This window comes from Rana temporaria, chromosome 11 (assembly GCF_905171775.1).
Source record: "Rana temporaria chromosome 11, aRanTem1.1, whole genome shotgun sequence".
In the NCBI taxonomy this organism is placed as follows: Eukaryota; Metazoa; Chordata; class Amphibia; order Anura; family Ranidae; genus Rana; species Rana temporaria.
Window position 1 is genome coordinate 39422589 of NC_053499.1, and position 27070 is coordinate 39449658.

At 43.0% G+C, this 27070-nt stretch overlaps 1 protein-coding gene across 1 annotated transcript in view; it reads left to right on the top strand.

The window, feature by feature from the left end:
• The window catches only part of LOC120917233 (SITS-binding protein-like), an 88008-nt gene that overhangs the window by 53650 nt on the left and 7288 nt on the right, over positions 1 to 27070 (top strand). The window contains exons 4-9 of the mRNA XM_040328371.1: positions 1265 to 1415; positions 5572 to 5766; positions 7123 to 7391; positions 9945 to 10081; positions 16110 to 16231; positions 26180 to 26359. Coding sequence (XP_040184305.1) covers positions 1265 to 1415; positions 5572 to 5766; positions 7123 to 7391; positions 9945 to 10081; positions 16110 to 16231; positions 26180 to 26359 — 1054 coding nt within the window. The remainder of the gene's footprint in view (positions 1 to 1264; positions 1416 to 5571; positions 5767 to 7122; positions 7392 to 9944; positions 10082 to 16109; positions 16232 to 26179; positions 26360 to 27070) is intronic.

Consider the following 27070-nt stretch of genomic DNA (forward strand, 5'->3'; position numbering starts at 1 on the left):
GACTGAAGTAGTGTGCATTAAGACGGCTCCATTCACTTCCATTGATTTTCTCAACCAGGCGACTTGGGACGACTTGAGGCAACTTCAAGTCGGATCCCAGGTCGCCCCAGTGTGAACCGGCTCTAAAGCTTGCATAGTAGAGTTTTCTGTTGTTTTAGTCCCTATGTTATGATTTTATAGCAACGCTGATGCCAATTAGAAGAAGGTAGATATTTGTTTGACCTTGCCATTACATCAAAATGAGTAAGGATTAACCACTTGCCGACCGCCGCATGTATATGTACGTCCACAGAATGGCACGTACAGGCATATGGGCGTACATGTACGTCCCTGCCTTTCCGCGGGTCGGGGGTCCGGTCGGATACCCGCGGGGAGCGATCCGGGACGACGGCGCGGCTATTCGTTTATAGCCGCTCTGTCGCGATCGCTCCCCGGAGCTGAAGAACGGGGAGAGCCGTAAGTAAACACGGCTTCCCCGTGCTTTACTGTGGAGGCTGCATCGATCGAGTGATCCCTTTTATAGGGAGACTCGATCGATGACGTCAGTCCTACAGTCACACCCCCCTACAGTTGTAAACACACACTAGGTGAACCCTAACTCCTACAGCGCCCCCTGTGGTTAACTCCCAAACTGCAACTGTCATTTTCACAATAAACAATGCAATTGAAATGCATTTTTTGCTGTGAAAATGACAATGGTCCCAAAAATGTGTCAAAATTGTCCGAAGTGTCCGCCATAATGTCGAAGTCACGAAAAAAAACGCTGATCGCCGCCATTAGTAGTAAAAAAAAAAAAAAATAATAAAAATGCAATAAAACTATCCCCTATTTTGTAAACGCTATAAATTTTGCGCAAACCAATCGATAAACGCTTATTGCGATTTTTTTTACCAAAAATAGGTAGAAGAATACGTATCGGCCTAAACTGAGAAAAAAATGTTTTATATATGTTTTTGGGGGATATTTATTATAGCAAAAAGTAAAAAATATTGCATTTTTTTCAAAATTGTCGCTCTATTTTTGTTTATAGCGCAAAAAATAAAAACCGCAGAGGTGATCAAATACCACCAAAAGAAAGCTCTATTTGTGGGGAAAAAAGGACACCAATTTTGTTTGGGAGCCATGTCGCACGACCGCGCAATTGTCTGTTAAAGCGACGCAGTGCCGAATCGCAAAACCTGGCCTGGGCATTTAGCAACAAAATGGTCCGGGGCTTAAGTGGTTAAAGAAAACATGTATTTAAGTGTTTTTTTTCCCTGCTCAGGATGCCAGTCTGGAGACACTATGGTAGATCAGACTCTGCTGCAAAACTTGAAAGAGAAGTCAAATCGTTCCATAATAAATTAAAGAGGTACGGCCTAGGAGAATGCCTCATATCTCTCAATGAACATTCCACTAAGTTACTTTCTAGCAAGGTAAGCCTCCACCTTGTTTGTCCCACATAGAAAACATCAGATTTCCCTCCGCAAACCAGACGCTATTTCCAATAAAAATGTATTGTGCACCTCCACTATCAACTGCAGTCTAGATCTGGGACAGCTTGGGTATGTAATGTTTCATATTCCCATCGCACACATTCCTGGTCTATACCAACTGGTTGCTGCTACGGCACAGTATTTTTGAGAGCCTATGCTCTCAAAAATACTGTGCCGTAGCAGCAACCAGCTGGATACTGGTTTAAGTCAAGGAGTAGATATTTGCCAGCACACCAAGGATCAGCACAAAGTGGCATCCACACAAGAAAGGTGCATCGTTTCGGAGTCACACAGGACCCCTTTGTCATCACATGCCTGATGAAGGGGTCCTGCGTGACTCCGAAACATTGCACCTTTCTTGTGTTGTGATCATGCAATAAACTACCCGTTTGAACGCCACATTTTACTCAAACATTCTGTTCATGAAACTTCTATGTTGTCCCATGTTGCCCTGAATTTTCCCCTAGAATTCTGGTTTCCTTTCACTATCTATAAGAGAGCAGTCAGGGCAAAGAGTTGAAAATGTTACTGTATATTTGCTGTCTCTTCTGGTATTAGTATAAACCATCAAATCAAGGACTCTTCCTCGATCACAACCATGAACAAAAATTGTTTCTGGACAGCCGCACTCTGAAAAAATTGTAGCCTTTATTAAAAGAAGGACAGCACTACAAATCACAGCAACATAAAATAAAACCCGACCTCTGACGAGTTTCGCACCAAAACTAGTGCTTAGTCATAGCTAAAAACCATGATGGGACAAAAGTGTTCACCAATCTCAACCTAAATTTCCCTTTAATTAAACGGTATCTGCTTTTCTTCTTTTTGGAAAATCTGTTTAAGGAAAGATATTCTTTATGAAGTCTTTATTAAGTAATATTTTTCCAAACAGATGAAGTCAAGTCCCATACACACGAGGAAAAATGCCAAGAGAGCTTTTGGCCAGGAAAACCGGACATGTGTATGCTCCCTTGCAGTTTTCCCAACAGGAAAACAGCCGGGAATCCCGTCGGGAAAATAGAGAACCTGCTCTTTATTTTCCTGTCTGGATTCCCAGCGTTTTTTTTCTGCCAGATCTACTACTTACCTATGGGAAACACTGTGAGGCAGTGCCGATGGAGCATACACACGGCCAGGATTCCCGGCCAAGGCTCCATGGCAGTTTTCCTGCCGGGTTCTCAGCTTTCCCCTCAGTTTTTGCGGCTGACTTTTTACCGCCGATAAAACTGAGTGTGTGTACAGGGCTTCAAACGTAAAACTTTGAAATGAAAAAGTAGCTTATCAGTTGCCCAAACATAAAAGTTTATGGTACTGTAAGTTGAACTGAATGCACAATTTTGTGATATTCTCTGGAGGCCAGCATGAGCAAACAATAATGAGTGGGTAGAGGATAATAAGGAACCCAGTAAAAACAGAATTTATGTTTTTTTGTTATCAAACTCATTTTTCTCCCTACAGTGTTTGTCTTTATGCTCCACCCTCTATCCATGTAAATTTGTTAAATTATATTATTGCCTGCAACCAGGGCTTTTCTTCTCAGCGAATAGGTGCAGGACCTTTCCCTTTCAGAGTCACCCCTTGTCTCCGTCCCCCTACCCACCTCCAAGCACTGTCCCTTGAATCCAACCCCTACCTACCTCCCGATATCACCCCTTTTGGAGAATACAGAACCAAGTAACATTTGTGGTGCTAAGTAATTTGTATGGAAAATAGACCAGCCTGCAACAAAAGATCCCTTCCAGCAGCAATGTACTGCTTGCAACAAAATACTCCCCCAGCAACAATAGACCTTGCCCATCAACAACAGATCCTCTCAACAACAATAGACCACTTGCAACAATAGATCCACAGCAGCAACACATTTCTACACAGCCAGCATCAATAGAAACCCTCCCTCAACAATAGATCCCCCTAGCAAGAACTGACCCCACAGCAACATAAGACCACCACAGCAACCATAGATCCCACACCAGCAACAATAGACCTCCCCAGAAACAATAGACCACCTCCTGTGACAATAGATCCCCCAGCAGCCAGTATCAATAGACCCTGCAGCACACCCCAGCACCCCTTGCAATTACATACATTCAGTGCTGGAGGTGCCGGAACTGCATTCCCCCATGTTTCCGCTGTAAAAAAAGCCCTGCCTGCAACAATATTACCAGGATGAAAGTGTCTGAGCAATGTAAAAGACTTTCCCTGTAATCAGTGAAAACAGAGCTACAATACCTTAAACACATATTCTGAGATTAAAACTAACTTAGCCGTGTCCAACAGTTGCCAAATTCTTAGCTTTTGCAACCACTCAAAAGGTAACCTGTAGTAAGTAAGTATGGATGCTGCCATTGCTGACCTCTATCTGTCACAATGATTCAGTGGCTTGAGTACTTTTTTTTTTTGTGTAAAATCTTTATTTGTGAACGGCATGATAGTACATCACAACACATGCACTTGAAACTGATAAAGACAGGAAAAATTCACTTCTTTTGCCGCGTACACACGGTCGGAATTTCCGACAAGAAAAGTTCAATCTGAGCTATTGGTTGGAAATTACGACTGCGTGTAGGCCCCATCAGACTTTTTCTATCGTAATTTCCGAGAAATTCCGATCGTCTGTAGGCAATTTCCGACGCGCAAAAAAACACGCATCAATTCGACGCATGCTCAGAATCATTGAACTTCATTTTTCTCTGCTCTTTGCAGTGTTGTACGTCACCGCGTTCTTCGCGGTCAGAATTTTGTGTGACTGTGTGTATGCAACACAACTTTGAGCCAAAATTCAGTCGGAAAAAAATACGTGGTTTTCTTGTCGGAATTTCCGATCGTGTGTACGCGCAGTGCTTTAACTGGGCGGGAACGCGGCGGTACTCAGTACCGCCACTTCCAAAAATGGCCCTGGAGAGTACCAGCACCTCTCCGTGTGCCCAGTACGTGGGTTTACAGTACCGGAACGCAGCCGGTGGGCTGGTCGAGTTGCGGGCCGGTAATGTGTGTCAGACAGGCAGCGCAGTCACAATAGAAACTGTATGCCACCCCGCCGGAGCCGACTCACTGCTGCCGAGTGCGCTCCTGGCTCCCTTTCCTCTGTCCTGTCACTCCTGTTCTGTGCGTTTCCTCGACCCCCCCCCCCCCCATGGAGGAGAGTTGGTTCATTCCCCGGCGTGCGCCGCGTGACGTCACGCCGGAGGCGAGGTGAGAGGAGGACTCGCGCAGGGAGCTGTGTCGGCGGCAAGGAAAGAAGCCCAAGTCACGAGGAGCCTCAGCTCAGCCTGCGTCTACAGTTCCTAGTGCTACTACTGTCTGGATCCTGGACTCAGGACTGCAACAGAAGAAAGTAAGAAAATAATTTACTGTATTGGAGGGAGGGGGGGGTTGGACTGAGGTGACCATCAGTTTTTTAATAAAAAAATGGCAGAAAAAAATATTTTTGAGTTATTTTGAGCTTGCCTTCTCTAACTAAAAAAAAACCCCATTAATTGCAGCCTCACTGTGCCCATCAAACGCAGCCACTGTGCCCATCAATTGTCGCCACTTTTCCCATCACACGCAGCCACTGTGCCACCAAACGCAGCCACTGTGCCATCACATGCAGCCACTGTGCGAACACACGCAGCCACAGTGCCATCAATTGTCGCCACTGTGCCATCACATGCAGCCACTGTGCCAACTCACACTGCCACTGTGCCATCAATTGTCGCCACTGTGCCATCACATGCAGCCACTGTGCCCATCACACGCAGCCACTGTGCCATCACACGCAGCCACTGTGCCATCACACGCAGCCACTGTGCCATCACACGCAGCCACTGTGCCACCATCAATTGTCGCCACTGTGCCCATCTAATGCAGCCACTGTGCCCATCAAATGCAGCCACTGTGCCCATCACACGCAGCCAAGGGTATTTTCATGTTCAGTATTGGGGGGGGGGGAGTACCGGCACCTCTTTTGGCCCACTTAAAGCACTGTGTACGCGGCATTAGGGAGCAGTCAAGTTTATTTTCTTATAGAAGCAACAAGGTCCTTTTAATGTAAGGTAAATATGTAAATGTACAGCTGTCTTTTGTATAAGTTATTTTAATGCTTCCTTCTTTATAGGACCACATACATAATACAGACCAAGCAGGAGAGACTCACAGACATCGCAGGGATCCATATACCCTTAAGCACCTCAATCTCTCAGTAACTACATCCCCATATGCAAGTTTTGACTGCGAGGAACTTCAAGATTATCTACATAAGGGACAGGAAAACTACTGGCTCAGTCTCCCTTCAAAATTAGATGGATCAATGGTATGATATGGTATAGTACCCATTATAATGGCATATATTTGGTTGGATTTACAATCACGCAGAGGAGATCTGTACCTAGGGGTATTAAAGGCTTAAGGACCAATTGAAAAACTGACAAAATCAATCAGTAAAGTTAGCCCAATTTTTTTGTATAATGTGAAAGATGATGTTACGCCGAGTAAAAAGATACCTAACATGTCACGCTTTAAAATTGCACACACTCATGGAATGGCGCCAAACTTCGGTACTTAAAAATCTCCATAGGCGACGCTTTCATTTTTTTTACAGGTTACTATTTTCGAGTTACAGAGGAGGTCTAGTGCTAGAATTTTTGCACACGCTCTAACGCACGCGACGATACCTCACATGTGGGGTTTGAACGGCGTTTACATATGTGGGTGGACTTGCATGCACGTTTGCTTCTAAGCGTGAGCTACCGGGGACAGGGGCGTTCTAAAAAAAAAAAATACGTATTTTATTTTTATTTTACTTCATTTTTTTATTTTTACACTTTTTAAAAAAAAAAAAAATTTGATCACTTTTATTCCTATTACAAGGAATGTAAACATCCCTTGTAATATGAATCACTGTGACAGGTCCTCTTTATGGAGAGATGTGGGGTCAAAAGGACCCCACATCTCTCATCCAGGCTTACAAGCATGAAATCGGTGAAAAAAATTCACCGATCTCACACCGACAGCCGCGATTGCGGATTTGTTTACTTCCGGGTACCGGGCGTGATGTCATAACGTCGCGCCCGGGCCTCCGACGGTCATAGAGATGACTGGTGACCATCTGGTCACCAGTCATCTCTATGTTTCCCAGCCAGCGCCGGCCGATTCGCTCTCCGGGCCCCCGATGGCACGGAGAGCGCGGAGAAGCACCGGATGCCGGCGGGAGGGGGGATGTCCCTTCCCGCTGCCTATAAGAACGATCAAGCAGCGGAACTGCCACTTTAATCATCATTCTTATCGTGCAGAGAATCGGCGGCTGAAGACGGTGATATCTGAATGATGCCTGTAGCTGCAGCCATCATTCAGATATCACCGCACAAATTCGAGGACGTCCATGGACGTCCTCGGTTGTCAAGTGGTTAAGCTAGTGCATTGTTGGTTCACTTACCTTTTTCCTTCGATTTCCCTTCTAAATGTTCCAAAGCCCGCAAAGTCCTTTCTTGTATTAAGAGAGGTAAAGACTCCAGAGAGATATCATTTTGCCCCTGTACAAATCATTAGTTGCTTGTGTCAAGTGCCCACATGTAGTCAATGCCTACCAGGGAAATAGTGTTCCGTTTTACTGTATGTATAAAAACGTAAACATATAACCAAAACTCTTTTTCTACTTTTCTTCTCATAGGCACCAATTCTGACAAGATGGAAAGGCCAATTTTCCGTGAGATTGAATATAAGCAACAATGGTGCTTCTAGATGGTACTTGAATAATGTAAAAAGTTTGATCAGCAAACTTGGTCCTAAATACATCATGTTTGAAGGGGCAGGAGGCAACACATTTCTAGAACAATCCATACAACCTCCAAGAGGCTTTGAGGCTGACCGATATACAGAAATGTTAGTTGGAGCAGTAACAAATTTGGGAAATTCTGCAATAGTTACAGCATGTACAAGGTAAAGTAACCAAATTCTCCATTATACTCATACCCAACTATAGAAATTATCTTGATGCTTTGTACTTTTTTTTTTTTTTTTTTTTGCTATTTATGTCTTAAACCATTTTCAATAGCTTTGGTTAAAGTGGATGTAAACCCGCCATATACTCCCAGTGAAGTGAACAGACTCAGATAATTAAAAGGGATGAACCAAATATCCCTACATAGGTTTTACATGTATATCTGCTGTCTTCACATTTATTTACTGTTTAGAATGTTCAGATCATTTTAACACAGAGTGTGATGTCTGGGCATACAGCCAAGATAGCTAAAATTGCTGATTGGAGGAAAGGCACACACCCCCTCTCATCACAGGCACAGACTCTCAGATGTGTTTTGTGACAGGGCCAGCTCCCTGTTAATCTATTTTAGTAACCTCCCCCGACAGAAATGTCAGGCTGCTTTTATCTGATGTGTCAGAGAATTTGTCAGGAGTTTTCAGGCTGATAACAGAGGAACGTCCACCCGGATTGATGGAGGGTTCCTGCCAGCGTCATTTTACAATGCGCCGGTAGGGAAGGGGTTAAAATCATACTTATTGTACCTAGGTGGATGCAGCTCCTTGAGCAGAGAGCTGGTGAATGATAGTTACCAGCTCTCTGCTCCACCCCCCTCCGCACTCACTGGAGCGCTGGGCTGTGGAGGGGGCGGGAGCGGTCAGCTCAGGCTCTCAGGGTCTTGCCATTTGATAGTGAGGGGACTGGCTTGTTCAAAAGCCCCCTTATTGGCCCTTCTACACTTGCTGGCCTAGTTCACTGGGAGCTCAAATATTGCACCAGCATGACTAGTGTAGTTCAGATAGCCCAAACTTATCCCCATAACCATCAACCCCCCGCCCCCCATTATTATTATTAACTTACCCCCCTTCTCCCATTAACGAGAGACACAGATGTTGGAGTAAAATGGCCATAATGGCCTATTTATTTAAACACTCAAATAGTTAATTAAATTAATTAAATAATACCAAATATTCCTTCATTAACAATTTAACCAAAACAACCTTTTATTAACACCAGTTTATTGGTCTTTGATGGCAACCTGGCCTAACCCTTAATTTCACCACTACACTGCGGTACCATTAACCATACCAGGCCTCCAGCCGTAACCAGCTCGGAGACATCCCCTTTTTCCCCGCAGTGCAACCATAACCGTATTCCAGCGGACACCGTTCCACTGGAATAACCCCAATAAGGGGCCCATCCCACAGATGAGCCCCCCACCACTTCCATCACATCTGTTAACTGCCACCATATAAGACCAAAGAACACCGCCCACGCTGCTATGACGACTCTTGCCACTGAACCTGAAATAAAAGAAAACAAACGCACAACACCAAAGACACACAACAAATAGGGAGGGTGGGTGGGAAAAACTGTCTCCTTGTGTAAATTCTTTCCCGCACTGAGCCTCGTGCGTCCCCGCCCCCTTTATATACCACTCCACCCCCTTGCTCTTCCCCATTAAGCACTGACCGCAGTGTGAAACGCGTAGGCTCCTATCTCCACTGTTCTGCTGTGTTTTGTAGTGTATTTGCCATCCTTTTTTTAATTAAAGACAACCCAAGGGGTTTTTGGAAGTGCGGCTGTCCATTTTTTTTAGCTTTCATTGTTCGCCTTGTGCATTGCCGACACTCCTGGTATCCTGAGAAGGTACTGATTATCCAGCATACCCACCTGGAGTGGTAATTCCTTTCTTCCTGTGTTGCCCATACCTCCACCCCAGTCATGCCCGGCCCTGCGTTATTCTGCCTTTTGTCCTTTCACTCCGGGCCTCACTGGATTCCTCTTGCACCCATTGTCGCTATTCATAACTATTCAGTTTAATTAAGGTTGTTCATATAGTCCAGGGATATGCAATTGGCGGACCTCCAGCTGTTGCCAAACTACAAGTCCCATGAGGCATAGCGAGACTCTGACAGCATCAAGCATGACACCCAGAGGCAGAGGCATGATGGGACTTGTAGTTTGGCAACATCTGGAGGTCCGCTAATTGCTTATCCCTGATATAGTCCATGAAAACATGTAGAGTATCTTTTTTGGCACAATATGACGTTGGATTGTATGTTTGGTATTGCTATACTAAATATGATATTAGATCCTAATGACATTACAAGGAACCCTGGGGCATCCCCTTCACAGAATTCTTGGCACTAGTTTGGCATTAGTTTGTTGGGGCCAAGTTGGCCCATACAAACTATTTTCCCTACTAAGTAATGCGGCTGCTGTGAGCACTATTTTATACTGTATTTGCATTAGCTACCGTGTGTTTTGGCAGTGGCTTGGGAGATTTCCTTTCTGCTGCCAGAACAAAATTGAGCCAGGCTAAAGTGCTTCTCAGCCATTAAGAGTGAGCCTTGTTTTATATCAATGAATACAAGAATTCCTGTAATTGGCCAAGATGGAAAGGCAGACAGATGACGTAATGATCTCCACCTCTATAGTATTGAAATAAAAAATATATACCGGTATATATATTTTGCAGTAAATGATCTCAATGTTCTCTTCTTAAACAGGTCCAGCTATCTGCCATTCTTCATCCAAATGAGCCCTCTGCAGTCAGACTGGAGCTACAGTGGCCTGAAAGGAATCATCCCATCTCTGCTGCACTACAGTTTGCTAGGATACAATTTTTTCATTCCAGATGCAATAGGTAATTTATTTTAGTCCATTCAATTTTCAGCCCACCTACCACAGACACCAGTTTGAATTCTTCACATATATTGCCATGCAGAATCTATTAGGCCTTGTACACACGATAGGATAGCCAGAGGACAACGGTCTGAAGGACACACCATCAGACCAAAATCCCCGTGGACAGAGAACGCGGTGACGTAGAAGACACTGACGTTCTCAAACACGGAAGTGCAATGCTTCCACGCATGCGTCAAATCAATTCGATGCATGCGTGGGATTTCAGGACGCTGGTTACACGTCATAACCAGCGGACATGTCCGATTAGGGGTACTAACCATCGGACATGTCCGACGGACATGTTTCCAGCGGACAAGTTTCTTAGCTTGCTAAGAAACTTTTGTCCGCTGGAAACCTGTCCGCTAGGCTGTACACACGGTTGGACATGTCCACGGAAACTGGTCCGCGGACCAGTTTCAGCGGACATGTTCGACCGTGTGTACGCGGCCTAAGACAACGGTCCTTCAGACCGTTGTCCTCTGGCTATCCTATCGTGTGTACGAGGCCTTAGATGGCACAGAGTACAGAAATATTATATTGTGAACAAATATTAAGCCCTGCCCCACTCCATCCAAAATGTAAAAAATTATTTTGGTGAAGCTTACAAATTACTTTACAAATCAGTTTACTAATCACATATATATATATATATATATATATATATATATATATATATATATATATATATATATATATATATATATATATATATATATATATATATATATTTACAGTATATATATATATATATTTATATATATATTGAACAGCAGACAAGTAAAACTACTGGTTGTATCCAGGACAGGAGGCAATTTATGAATATTTTTATTTTTCTTTAATTTATTCTTAGTTCACACTGATGTGGTGCAGGATTTTCAGCAATTCCTGCGCATTTTCCGCACCACATCACAATAGCACTCTGTTCATGTGAATAGCTGCGGGTGTCAATGTAAAGTTTGGCTGATTAGAATCGCATGGGTGTGAGCAAACCGATTCCAGTGCAGCAAAAAAAAAGGTGCATACGCCTTTTTTTAAATGATGTATAGGCTTAAATCGCGCTGCAAAGAATCGATTTGAACAGAATGAGAATGTGATTTGAACAGGAATGTGGTGTGATTTCTGTCCAAATCATGTGCGGTTTCCTGCACTGCATCAGTGTGAACCAGCACTAAATGTGGAAGCTGGAGTTTTCAGGCTGGATGATTGGATAACAAGCTAAAGAAGGTCTGGTTAAGCCTGGTACATACTAAGGCCTCGTACACACGATCGGAAATTCCGAACGTGTGTATGCCCCATCGGAGAAATTCCATCAGAAATTGCGATGAATTCCATCGGAGATTACATAGAGAAAATATTATCTTTTCCTCCGATGGAATTCCGTCGGAATTCCGATGTGAGTTTGGTCGGGCTAAAGTCCGATCGTGTGTACAGGGCATAACAGTTTTTTTTTTGTTCAACCCAGCAGCTTGAATGAAAAAAACTGACATCTCCGGTTGGAGCCGATGTACTAATGATCCAATATTAGTAGAGTGATCTCCTCCGCTGAGCTGTTGTGTTCTGACAGAGGGCCCCCCCACCAGATAACTTTGATCAGTGCTCTCAGCCATCGGGAGTCGGTCAGCTGCTGGTTTTCCAGCATGCTCGTCCAACAGAACATGGCCAAACGTCCGGCTTCTGTTGGACCGACTGACATACATATGGGCCAAATGTCAGAAGGTTTTTATTGACAGGCCGATGTCTTCTGACATTTGTCCCATGTGTATGGGGCTTTAACCTGGGCTATTTTGTGGATTAAGGAATCTTCTCTTGGTAACCAGGAGTTGGAAACAGCCGCTGAGGCTAGGTGGCATTGGCCATGGAAGAGGCACAGATGGTCATGAGGAGTCTTGGGTGGGCTGGATACCTGAAGGCACTGGTGGAGAGAATCCATTTGCCCACATGACAGTAAAAGTTAGAGCCCTTAAAAGGGCCAAAGGCCCAAAGGCCCAAAGAACAGATTCTAAGACACTGCCTTGTCTCCACCAGAGCGCCTGATAATGGAGATGGGTTTGGCTTCAGTCAATGTCCAGGTTTCAGCCCTTTGACTAGTGCACAAGCACACACCGACACTGGGTTGAGTAGATTTAATGCACAAGGAGATTAAGTGTTCCAGTCCCCTCTTGGCAAAACTCTTCTCTTAAGACACAAATTAGCAAGAATAGCAGAACACACTAAGGTGGCCAGTAGACCTCTGATCCCTCTAGTACAGTGGTTCTTAACCTTGTTGGAGGTACTGAACCGCACCAGTTTCATATGCGCATTCACCAAACCCTTCTTAATTGGAAACATAAAATATGATTTTTTCAAATTCAAAACATAGGTATATATTTAGGTATATGATTATACATAGGTGCACAAAATGAACAAAACCATTAAAGAACAAAACCATTAAGAACAAAGAATAAAACCATTAAAACATGATTTTCACACAAAAACAAAAACATAATAATGAATATTTACAGCAAATCAGTGTGACTTCTGCTGTTGTCTTTCAGAGACCAGTTCAGAAATGCGCAGCTTTACCTTGACAAGTGCCACTCTCGTGTAATTTTCGCAAAAAAAGTCTGTTCCTTTTCTTCGTTTTTATGTCCAGCATCCTCGAAAAGGATTGCTTGCAAAGATATGTTGTAACAAACGGTATGAAAATCTCCAGAGCTTTCTTAGCAATAAGAGGGTACTTTACCATTTGTTGACACCAAAACGTTGAGAGCGTTGTTGTTCTGAAGAGTTGCTGTTGAACCTGGCTCTGCTGAAGTTCAATGATTTCATCGAGGTATTCAACATTGACATCTGTTGTCTCAACACTAAACGTGAACGGCTGTCTCAACCATGCTGGATATGACTCTCTTGTAGGGAAGTATCCGTCGAGAGACTTTGCAAGCTCATCTAAGTGCGTGGCAATTGCTTGCTTCAGTTCCACGGGTACAGAAATGTCTCCGATTCCAGATACATCTTCGATCTTATTTACACAAGCGTCTAGCAGGGGAAAGTTTGCGAAGTTATCGTTCTCTATTCGTCCTTTCCATAACGGTAGCTTTTTTAAAAAAGCCTTCAGGTTTTCTTCCACTTCAATGATGTTGACTCCACCGCCCTGCATCTGTTGATTGAGATGATTGAGAGCTGCGAAGATATCAGTCATGTACGCTAAAATGAGAATGAATTTTTGAAGCAATCTGCATGACAATGTTGGTGCTCTTGCAAAAACAGGGCTAATTCCACACGCACGAAAAAAACACGATTCAGCACCTGTCCCCGGGATAACCACCAAACGTTAGAATGGTACAGAAGTACCTCGAATTTAGATCCCATTTCTTTACACAGCTCCCTGAAGATGCGGTGCCTCAGAGCACTATTTCGCACATAGTTCACGCATTTCACTACAATTTTTAATACTTCTGCCAGTTTTGGAGGCAAGGTTTTTGTTGCCAACGCATGCCTGTGCAGAATACAATGCGTAACAATGATGTGTGGTGCATCGGCTTTCACTAGCGCACCAAAACCAGACTTTCTTCCCAGCATGGCTGGAGCTCCATCCTAACAAACTGCAGAAACCATATCCCACGAAAGATTGTTGTCTTTGAAGAAGTCATCCACAAGTTTCTTCACATCGGTTGCCTTAGTTGTTGTAAGAGGCTTACAAAATAAAAAATCTTCCTTTATCACGTCGTCTTTCACATAGCACACGAATACTGCAAGCTGGCTAAGATTGGGAACGTCTGTGGTCTCGTCGAGTTGAAGGCTGAATTTTGCCGGGCTTGAAATCAGATCTGCAACTACTTGAGCCAAGATGTCTTTGCTCATGTCCTCTATTCTGTCGCTGATGGTGTCATTTGAAAGAGGAATTTGGGAAAACTTAAAGTGGAGTTTCCACCTGAAAAAAAAATTCCACCACAAATCTAAAAAAAAATAAAAAAAAAATAAATGGAAACATTTTTTTTACTTACCCTAAATAGCTGTTGCTATGTGGAAGTGCCAAATCTGCCTCTTCATCCTCCACGGTGGATCCTTTTCCTCCTCCTACACTCGGTGTCTTCTTGTGAATGGGGCGCGCTGCATTCTGGAAACTGTGTGTGTCCCAGAAAGCACCTGGCCCATTCACAAAGCGCGTACGATGCTATGAGGATCGGTTTGTTGATGGGTACAAAGCCGAGAACAGGCAGACTAGCCTTTTCATCGAATCTGGCTCTCCTCACCTTGAATTCAGCGAGCGTTGTGTTCTTGTATTTTCCATCTCCATGCAGCTTAAGGAAGTGTTCTCTTAGTTTTGCCGGTGCTAGACTAGAATTGCTCAACTTGGCATTGCAAATCATGCAGTTAGGAAGCTGACTCCAATCACGTTCCGTTATACATGTGAATCCATGTTGTACATATTCGTCCGACCACTTTCTTTTTTTGCTCAACATAATTGGTATGAAGGGATTAAAATATTAAGAAAGAAATCACACGACGTACCATCACGACAGTTACAATTCGACTACTGGGCTCGCCAAATTCCCTGCAGCACAGATAGGTCAAGCAATGTTGCGTGATCACCTGCAGCTAATGATGGAGTAGCGGGGCGTGTCATCACGAATCATATGAGTCGGGTGTGTGTCTTGACCTCCACCGAACCCGCGAGACTGACTCACCGAACCCCTGGGGTTCGATCGAACCCAGGTTAAGAACCACTGTTCTAGAGGGAACCCACAGGTATGGTATACAGGCTGGACCAGTTTAATTGGCTATCCTACTGCACACTTTTAATATCGGTGTGTACAAGGAGGAAAAAGGGACAATTAGAAGGTTCATATTCAACTGTTTTGTTTCTTCCTATTACGTTCTGTATTTTCAGTGGAGCGATTCTATTCTTTATCTGTACGGATAACCACATAGGAATTGCATGCAAATCCCTTCATTGAGTACTCCAACTCAGCTAGTATACTGTACTGTATTTACCTAAAATTCTTCATGAATTAAAACAGCTGATAGCTATTTCTTTAAAAAAAAAAAAAAGTACCTGCTCTGTATGACTTTGGAGAGTGGAGAAGTAGGGGGGGGGTTGCTTTTAATTGATATGGTTTTAATTTCTTTAAAATTCACAGTTATGTGGCTTCCTTCACTTTGCTTTGTGGTACATTTTTATTATGTAGGTATATTATGTAAATCCTATATTTTCCTCAGGTACACTAATTTAGAAACTGTATGGATGTTTAAATGGTGTGTGAAAACTCAAGTGTCTGCTATGAAGTGTATGGATAATAACCTGTATGAATGAACCAAGTTAAATAATGGTAAACTTAAAGTGTTTGTTACCCTAAAAAAAAAAAAAAAAATTACCCTGTTCCCTAAAGCATGTTATACAGCACAGTGCTTGTGCTGTGTAATTTGCCCCGTTCTCACCTAAAAAAAACCTGTCTGATCCTGCCTGACTATACCCTCCCCACTGTAAACTGACCACAATTTATCATGGCTGTTGAGCCCTGACGCCGTGGTCAGTTTACATGCCTCCATCATTCGCAGCCCTGCTCTGTCCTTCTCTGTCCGCCTCTCCCCCCTGCTCCCTGCCTGTCTGCTCATGTCAGTGCCCATCCCCTCTCCTTCTGCTGCAATCATAACTACAATAAAAACATCCCATCCCCTCTGTAACATAACATTATGTGCCCCTGTGTCTATTTTATATAAAAAAGCTGCCATGTGACTCCTCGGCTCTCTCTCGCTCCTCCCAGACTGACATCATTGGGAGTGCTCAGCCCCACCCACTATAGCTGTCAGCCAGGCAGAGGAGAGAGCAGAGGAGTCACATGAGCGCCGGGAGACGCTCTGATATAGGGTACAGTTTGGCAGCTTTTTTATATAACACAGACACAGGGACACATAACGATCTGTTACAGTGGGGATGGGATGTTTTTATTGTAGTTGCTTAGCAATCATTTTATTGTTTCAGCTTCTTGAAATGTGTTTATTTAAAGGTGGAACTCTAAGTGGGGAATTTGTAACAGAAGAGGAACTGTTTATCCGTTGGCTACAAATTGTCACCTTTCTACCTGTGATGTCTTTTAATACACCTCCGTGGGTTTGCTGCGACAACTGGGTAAGCTTTCTTAGCACTGCAATTGAAGGTTAAAGGTGAAGTCCAGACAGGTATAAGTGACACATATTATTTATATCCATAGGTGTGCGCAGCCTATTGCATTAGGGTGTGCACCCCAAAGCTCATACATGAGTGTGCGCATCCCAAAGCTCATATGCATGTGTGTGCATGGGTATATACTGACGATGTCAGTAGAGCAGTGGACGATGTCAGTAGAGCAGTGGACGGTGTCAGTAGAGCAGTGGACGGTGTCAGTAAAGAAGTGGACAGTGTCAGTAGAGATGTGGACGGTCTCATAAGGGCAGAGATAGGTGTCAGTAGGGCAGTTACAATATTATTGTAAATTATTATTTTTTTGCATTTTTTTTGGGAGAAATAAGCAGAATTTTTGTTTTTATTTGGTGAAATATCAGTGGTCTAAACCAGGGGTCTCAAACTCAAATTACCTGAGGGCCACAAGACGAGTTTTCATATCCCATGGGGGGCCGCATGCAAACTTTCAAACTTCAAAAAACAACAGTACTGGTGTCGGCGAACGCATTATTAACCCCCCAGCACTGGTGTCAGCGGACGCATTATTACCACCAGCACTGGTGTGAGCGGACGCATTATTACCCCCAGCACTGGTGTGAGTGGATGAATTATTAACCCTGACCACTACACTGCACACTGACCACTACACTGCACACTGACCACTACACTGCACACTGACCACTACACTGCACACTGACCACTACACTGCACACTGACCACTGATCACTACACAATGACCACTACACTGCACGATGACCACTACACACCCCACTGACCACTACACTACACACTGACCACTCACCATCAGGGCACAGCACATCAGGTCACAGAGCCCAGCACATCAGGGTACAGGGCACAGCGCACATCAGGGTACAGAGCCCAGCACATCAGGGTACAGGGCACAGCACATCAGGGTACAGAGCCCAGCATATCAGAGCACAGCACAACAGGCCACATCAGGGTACGGGGCATGGCAAGGCACATCAGGACAAGGCACATGGCACATCAGGGCACAACACATCAGGACAGGGCACATGGCACATCAGGGTACAGAGCCCAGCACATCAGGGTAAATGGGGCACATCAGGGTACATGGGGCACATCAGGACACATGGGGCACATGGAGCACAATCAGGGCACATCAGGGTACATGGGGCACATGAGGGCACAATCGGGGTACATGGGGCACATCAGGGTACATGGGACACATGAGGGCACACTGAGGGTACATGGGGCACATGACGTCACAATCAGGGTACATGGGGCACATGATGGCACAATCAGGGCACATGAGGGTACATGGGGCAAATGAGGCACATCAGGGTACATGGGGCACATCAGGGCACAATCAGGGCACATGAGGCACATGACGTCACAATCAGGGTACATGGGGCACATGAGGGCACAATTGGGGTACATGGGGCACAGGTCAGCGTTTACTTGTGGCTTTCTTCACATGCAGAGTAAAGCAGGAAGCGTCTGTAATAAGTTCACTTCTCTCTCATGTCACGCTGCGGCTGCTCCCTGCCCCCCGGCGGCCCCCTCTCTCTTCTCGTCCATCCCAGGTGATATCACAAGCAAATGGGGATGGACGAGAAGAGAGGGGGGGCCGCTGGGGGGGCGGGGACCAGCCGCAGCGTGACATGACAGACAAGTGAACTTATTACAGACGCTTCCTGCGCTACTCTGCATGTGAAGAAAATCTACTCCCCCCACTTCCGCGGCACCCCCCGCCCTGCCTGCGGGCCATTTATAACCGGTCCACGGGCCGCAAATGGCCCGCGGGCCGGTACTTTGAGACCCCTGGTCTAAACATTGGAAATATGCAGCACACTGGGTGATTAGGGTGTGCTCAGGCAGACCTGGCACACCCTGTACGCACGCCTATGTTTACATCTATGCATTTCTTTAAAAATGCTTAAATGGATTTTTAAAATACAACTTGCATTAGTATCTAAATCTGACTTTACATTAGGTTCTTGTATTATCGCGTTATATTATTTGAGAAAAGACACCTGCAGGGGGAAAAACTTGGATTATGTACTTATCTTTCCTCTGGCTTCTGCCCATGGCCCCCAGCCTAGGTGACATCATCCTCTTTCCAGCAAGATTCTGAGGAATACTGAGTAGCCCAAATTTCATTGAAAGGACAAGCTGTGCTGAAATACACAAAATTTTGAGTACTCAGCATTTCCTGGGATCCCATTGGCAGAATGATGGTGTTACCCAAAACCAAGGAAAGGCGAGTATATTATTAAACTTTTCCTGTTTTTTTTTATTATTTTTTTACTGCTTTTTTGCAACAGGGAGGGGGCCACACTTAAAAAGGGGGATCATGTTAACTGCAGCAGGAAAATTGAAGTTACTGACCTAGCTATGCTGCCCAGAAAGGAAATGTGGACCACTAGACCGGCCAATCTGATTACAAATATTTGACAGAATGTTTTTATACATATGTATTTCAAATGTGTATGCAATTGTTTGCCTGGGTGCACTCTTTAGAGCCATTTAGTCATACAGCTGTTGCAAGATTTTTAGCAGTGTAGTTGCAGTAGCAGTGTATGGAAACCATGGCTTGACACTGAAAGTGTGATCTCTAGATGGGACCCAGTTGTGGTGAAATAGCTCAACTTTCAGTCTAGCAGCTTGGCAGACAGTGACTCGATCCAAATTACATCCTGCATATTGTAGAAAGCTTTAAGCTTTAGAAAGCTGTACTTCAGGTTTTCTGCCACTTTTAATAGTTAATTTGAACCAAGCTGGTCCAAATGAACTATTTCCTTCACTAAGTGCTGCCTTGGTTCTAAGTGCTATGTACTCTAGCTTCAGTCTCTGTCTTACAGCCGGAACCCAGCACTATATACTATACTGTGTGTGTGTATATATATATATATATATATATATATATATATATACACACAATGGGCTAGATTCGGGTATGTCTGCGTAATTTTGAGGCGGCGTAGCGTATCGCATATACGCAAGTGCTGTATTCACAAAGCACTTGCCTCCTAAGTTACGGCGGCGTATCGTAAATGGGCCGGCCTAGGCGTGCCTAATTCAAATGTGGAACAGGGGGGCGTGTTTTATGTAAATTACTCGTGACCCGACGTGATTGACGTTTTTCACGAACGGCGCATTCACCGTCTGTGGACATATCCCAGTGTGCATTGCTCCAAAGTACGCCTCAAGGACATATTGGTTTCGACGTGAACGTAAATTATGTCCAGCCCCATTCACGGACGACTTACGCAAACAAATTTTCACATTTCGACACGGGAACGACGACCATACTTAACATTGGCTAGGCCAGCTATTTGTTCGACTAACTTTACGCCGGAAAAAGCCTTACGTAAAAGACGTAAAATAATGCGCCGGGCACACGTACGTTTCTGAATCGGCGTATCTAGCTCATTTGCATATTCTACGCCGAACTCAACGGAAGCGCCACCTAGCGACCAGCGTAAATATGCATCCTAAGATACGACGGAGTAGGAGACTTACGCCGCTCGTATCTTAGCCTAATTTAAGCGTATCTGGTTGCCAGAATACGCTTAAATTTACGACAGCGTAGATTCAGAATTACGACGGCGTATCTACTGATATGCAGGCGTAACTGTACCTGAATATAGCCCATAATAAATATATATATATATATATATAGATATATATATATATCTATATATATATAAAACCCAGGGGAAAGGTATTGAACGCATGAAGAAAGGGAAGTGCAGAAAGGCATGGAAAGCGAAGACACCAGCTGAACTAATTTTCAGCTTTCAGCGCTGTCATACTTTGAATGACAATTGCGCGGTCATGCACTGCTGTACCCAAACAAAATGTTTATCATTATCATATTGATCATAATGTGCTCAAAACCTTTCAATGTACAACAATATTATCAGTAATTACAAAGCAATCCTGCCCCTTATCAATGCAAATGAATATCGGCTGGTTTAGTCAGGGAACATCTCATGATAGGTAAAAGCAAAGAGCTCTCTTAAGACCTTCGCAACCTTATTGTTGCAAAACATACTGATGACATTGGTTACAGAAGGATTTCTAAACTTCTGAATGTTCCAGTGAGCACTGTTGGGGCCATAAGTGAAAAGAACATAAATTCACCATAAACCCACCAAGTCCATGTGCTCCTTGCAAGATTTATGACAGAGGAGTGAAAAGAATTATCAGAAGAGTTTTCCAAGAGCCAAGGACCAGTCGTGGACAGCTTCAGAAAGACCTGGAATTAGCAGGTACAATTGTTTGAAAGAAAACAATAAGTAATGCACTCAACCGATATGGCCTGGATGCAAGCTCACCACACAAGACTCAGTTGCTGAAGAAAAACCATGTTAAAACTTTTTAGATTTAGATTAGATTGCTCGTCTGGTCAGACCAAAATTTAACTCTTTGTCATGATACACATCATGTTTGGAGGTCAAATGGCACTGCACATCACCCCAAAAACACCCCTATACCAACTGTGAATTTTGGCGGTGGGAGCATCATGGGGCGGGGCTGGTTTTCAGCATACGGTATTGGTAAACTTCATATCTTCGAAGGAAAGATGAATGGAAAAATGTACCACGACATACTTGATAAAAAAACTGCTGCCATCTACCAGGATGATGAAGATGAAACGAGGGAGGACATTTCAGCAAGACAATGATCCCAAACACGTATAAACAAAAAGAGAAAATGCGCCAAACTAAGTGCAGTAAGTGGGTATTTAATTCAAGTAATTTTTACACAATAAGAATGGCTACTCACAAGACCAGTGATAACACAGGCATGTTAAGGAAGAAGCGGCTGGTCCGGTGTCACAACAAGTCTTCAACAGTTTCAACAGGCTGGTCTCATATCCTGGTCCCCTGGGCGATGGAAATGAAGGTCCAAGATGTTCAAGAGCCTTTTGGGAACCCCAGAGAGTACAGGAGCCGTGGATGCTGTTTCAAAAGCGGCGTGCGTTCCAGCGTGGAACGCAATGTATCGCCATACGACCGGAAGGGGCAGCCAATGGGATGACGCGTTTCTCAGCCTCCGCTGGTTCATCAGATCCATGGCGTCCAATAAGAGCGGACTTAATAAATAAGCAGGAAAGTGCCGTGATGGGTCAGCGGCGCCAATGGGCAAATGCACACAATGAAAAAATATATATAGGAAATGACTGGGAAAGATACAAAATATAAGTGGAATGGGGAATTAAAGCAAAAAATTTATTAAAAGGACCATTTTAAAAGAGGACCATTTTAAAAACTGACTACTTTAAAAACGAACATTTTTAAAAAAACATTTTAAAAAACGTTTTAAAAAACGAACAGCAACATATCATATCAATAGAACAAGCATGTCTAAACAAGTATTTTGGATAGAAAGAGAACACAAATAAGGGACTGAGAGGAATACAATCAGGAATTTTACATAAGCATGTGAACCTCCCTAGGTGGGTAAAATAGCACACATATATGCTAAGAACAGCACACATATATGCTAAGAACAAATAAAATAAAAATAATAAAAATAGAAATGAAGGTAAAAATAAAAATAAATATAAATATAAATATCAGAAAATTAATATTATTATCTGATCCATAAAGGATCGTAGATTCACCATACATGTACATGTATGTAAGATAGAAACTATGTATAAATAGAAAATGGAACCGACACATCCAGGACTAATCATAAATGGATGTATGTATATTTCATGAAACTGATGGCAATTCAGAATGTCAAAATAAACTAGTGCATAATGCACAGTGTATCTATAGATAGTGACACAATATACATAGATAACAAGAAAGACTAATACACAAGGCAATCCTGTAGTACCCTGTGTATATGTCAAATACGTATCAAAAAAAGGTTTATATGTATATATGTGCAAATATGAAAAAGTACCAAAAAACTATCATCAACCAAAGGACAGAGTATATTTAAAAGGTGAAAAGACCTGCATACATTAGATAATATTATTCGTCTCTATTTCCTCATTGAGGCCATGAGGCGACATCGTGTTTAAAGAATAAATCCAGAAAGTTTCCTGTCTACATAATCGCTGAAATCTCTCGACTGCAGTGGGGGTTTCGGGAATGGCCTCAATGACCCACACCTGCAGGAGAGAGATATCCTTATGATGGTAAATGGCAAAATGACGTGCAATACTAGACTTGGGGTCCCCAGCATGAACAGCACGTCGATGTTCCCCAAATCTGGTACGAAGGGCTCTAATGGTTCTACCCACATAAAAAAGTCCACAAGGACAAGAGATACAATAAATGACATAAGTCGTCGAGCAGTTATAAAAAGAATTCAAATTATAAGTTTTGTCATGGATGACAAAACTTTTTTGTCCATGCTTAACATGAGAACAAGTCAAACATTTGGCCTTTTTACATTGAAACAATCCGACAAGAGGAATGAGCGTGAGTTGTTTGAGCCTATTAAGTTTAGTATTACCAGAGGATTTTATTTTGCTGGGAGCAATCTTACTCTTGATGCTGGGAGCCCTACGATAGGCACATTTTGGCTGAACTGTAATGGATGAAGAAAGATGGGGATCCACAATAAGAATGGGCCAAATTCATCGTTAAAGGCTATCCTCCTAACCTTGTGGAAACCGCTTGTAATAATTATGATTCTGATTCCCTACCTTCATCCAGGAAAACAGACCAGGCCCCTACCACCCATTTTATTACTCAGTATCACGCTAAATACAAAAAAATGGAAAATATCATTAAAAAACATTGGCCCATTCTTATTCAGGATCCCCATCTTTCTTCATCCATTACAGTTCAGCCAAAATGTGCCTATCGTAGGGCTCCCAGCATCAAGAGTAAGATTGCTCCCAGCAAAATAAAATCCTCTGGTAATACTAAACTTAATAGGCTCAAACAACTCACGCTCATTCCTCTTGTCGGAATGTTTCAATGTAAAAAGGCCAAATGTTTGACTTGTTCTCATGTTAAGCATGGACAAAAAAGTTTTGTCATCCATGACAAAACTTATAATTTGAATTCTTTTTATAACTGCTCGACGACTTATGTCATTTATTGTATCTCTTGTCCTTGTGGACTTTTTTATGTGGGTAGAACCATTAGAGCCCTTCGTACCAGATTTGGGGAACATCGACGTGCTGTTCATGCTGGGGACCCCAAGTCTAGTATTGCACGTCATTTTGCCATTTACCATCATAAGGATATCTCTCTCCTGCAGGTGTGGGTCATTGAGGCCATTCCCGAAACCCCCACTGCAGTCGAGAGATTTCAGCGATTATGTAGACAGGAAACTTTCTGGATTTATTCTTTAAACACGATGTCGCCTCATGGCCTCAATGAGGAAATAGAGACGAATAATATTATCTAATGTATGCAGGTCTTTTCACCTTTTAAATATACTCTGTCCTTTGGTTGATGATAGTTTTTTGGTACTTTTTTATATTTGCACATATATACATATAAACCTTTTTTTGATACGTATTTGACATATACACAGGGTACTACAGGATTGCCTTGTGTATTAGTCTTTCTTGTTATCTATGTATATTGTGTCACTATCTATAGATTGACATTCTGAATTGCCATCAGTTTCATGAAATATACATACATCCATTTATGATTAGTCCTGGATGTGTCGGTTCCATTTTCTATTTATACATAGTTTCTATCTTACATACATGTACATGTATGGTGAATCTACGATCCTTTATGGATCAGATAATAATATTAATTTTCTGATATTTATATTTATTTTTATTTTTACCTTCATTTCTATTTTTATTATTTTAATTTTATTTGTTCTTAGCATATATGTGTGCTGTTCTTAGCATATATGTGTGCTATTTTACCCACCTAGGGAGGTTCACATGCTTATGTAAAATTCCTTATGTAAAATTCCTGATTGTATTCCTCTCAGTCCCTTATTTGTGTTCTCTTTCTATCCAAAATACTTGTTTAGACATGCTTGTTCTATTGATATGATATGTTGCTGTTCGTTTTTTAAAACATTTTTTAAAATGTTTTTTAAAAATGTTCGTTTTTAAAGTAGTCCGTTTTTAAAATGGTCCTCTTTTAAAATGGTCCTTTTAATTAATTTTTTGCTTTAATTCCCCATTCCACTTATATTTTGTATCTTTCCTATATATATTTTTTCATTGTGTGCATTTGCCCATTGGCGCCGCTGACCAATCACAGCACTTTCCTGCTTATTTATTACGTCCGCTCTTATTGGACGCCATGGATCTGATGAACCAGCGGAGGCTGAGAAACGCGTCATCCCATTGGCTGCCCGAAGTCCCTACGTCACTTCAGGTCGTACGGCGTTACGTTGCGTTCCACGCTGGAACGCACGCCGCTTTTGAAACAGCATCCACGTCTCCTGTACTCTCTGGGGTTCCCCAAAGGCTCTTGAACATCTTGGACCTTCATTTCCATCGCCCAGGGGACCAGGATATGAGACCAGCCTGTTGAAACTGTTGAAGACTTGTTGTGACACCGGACCAGCCGCTTCTTCCTTAACATGCCTGTGTTATCACTGGTCTTGTGAGTAGCCATTCTTATTGTGTAAAAATTACTTGAATTAAATACCCACTTACTGCACTTAGTTTGGCGCATTTTCTCTTTTTGTTTATACATATCTTTCAGAGTCTGCTTCTGCTTCAGGATTTTGCTGCCGCTAAAGTGCTATTGGACTTATATTGGACTATTGATTTATTAATTTTTAAGTTATTGACATGGACCTTATGATACGTGTACTTTTCAATTATTGACTGTGCTCTCCTGGTTATGCGCCATCTACCTATATGTATTATAATGATCCCAAACACAAAGCTAAGGAAACTCTCAATTGGTTTCAAAAAAAGAAAATTAAGCTGCCAGAATAGCCCAGCCAATCCCCTGACTAGAATCCAATAGAATATCTATGGAAAGAACTAAAGATCAGAGTTCATAGAAGAGGCCCACCGGAGCCTTCAAGATTTTTTGAAGACTGTGTGGAAGAATGGGCAAAAAAATCACACCTGAGAAACGCATGCGACTAGTTTCTCCATACAGGAGGCGTCTTGAAGCTGTCATTACCAACAAGAGATTTTGAAGTAATAAATACATTTCAGTTAGTGTTTTCAATTATTTTACCCTATGTGATTCCATTTTATTACACATAACATACCGTATTTATCGGGGTATAGCGCGCACCCCTAAAGTTGCCCCGAATTCCTGTGGAAAAAAGTTTTTTTGTACTTACAGTTTTGGTGTCTTGTGTCCATCGGCGGCCTCGTCGGGTCCGGCGTCCGTCTGCGGCTTCGGGTGTCCTCTTCGTCGGGTCCGGCGTCCTTCTGCGGCGTCCTCCCCGCTCGTTTCCCGCGCCGAGTTTGAATACTGCGCCGACATATACAGAGCGCAGTACACTCGTGTATCGTCGGGCAGGCTCGGCAACTCTCGCGCTGGACGTCAGCGCGAGAGGACCCGAGACTGCCCGACAATACACGAGTGTACTGCGCTCGGTATATGTCGGCGCAGTATTCAAACGCGGTGCGGGAAAGCGGGTATCGGCGTAAACCGCGCACCCACGATTTTGCCCTGATTTTCAGGGCAAAAAAGTGCGCGGTATACGCCGATAAATACGGTAATTTCTGAAATTACTTATTTTGGTTTCTTTGTATGTATGGATTGCATGGGTTGTTACGGACATGTGGTGAACATTTAATGTCAATATCACCTTCAGAATTATATTTACCTAGAAAAATGGTGACATGTTCAATACTTATTTTACCCGCTGTATATTACTATAATAATATAATATGTGTATAAATACATGGTATAGTATAATAAATAAAGCAGTATAAATAGTATAAACAGCATGTGATGGCAATAATCATGTACTGAATAGAATTCTGCTTATGTTTTAATGAGACAGGTACTCAATCTTACAAAGCGGTACATACAAAGACACCAAGACCTAGTTGTTCCCCTACTGATGAAATACACATATGAATGGCTTAGGACAGGAAACCCCATCTACAGGCCTGTCTGGTGGCTCAGCCCAGAGGACCCAGTGGCTTTCACAACGGATGATGAGTTTCTTATTGGAGATGAGGTAAGGAAAGGCTGAAAGCAAAAACAGAAAAATATATTATCAAAATGCTATAAACAATAGGAACAAGTACAATGCAGCAAATAAAAAACAACTAACACTTACCCATTACCGTATTATTAAGTATTGCAGTGGTTGCTGTTGACATATACTGTGACATTTCCAATCAAGAAGAGCTGACATCAGCATATAGAAGGAGACTTCAAATGTGTTGTCATGTGCAAGGGACATTGGTCCTGAAGAGCAAGGAGGCCAAATCTGCCTCATCTGTGCCCACAAATACCGCCTGCCAGTGCCCATAGTGCCCACAAGTGCCACCTATCAATGCCCACAAGTGCCTCCTATCAATTCCCACCAGTAGTGCCAATCAGTGCCTCATCAGTGCCACCTAGCAGTGCTGCCTATCAGTGTAACCTACCAGTGCTGATCAGTGCCCATCACTGCCACCCATCAGTGCCTATCACTGTCACCCATCAGTGCCCATCACTGCCACCCATAAGTGCCCATCACTGCCACCCATCAGTGCCACCTATCAGTGCCACCTATTAGTGCCACGTCAGTGCCCACATCAGGGGGGTACAGGCAGTACACCTGTAAGGGGCTCGGAGGTCCCCAGGGGCCCGGATGGCAACCCTCCTTTTTTTTAATTATTTTTTTATAAAAAAATATATATATTTTTTAATATATTTTTATTTTATTTTTTATTAAAGGGCC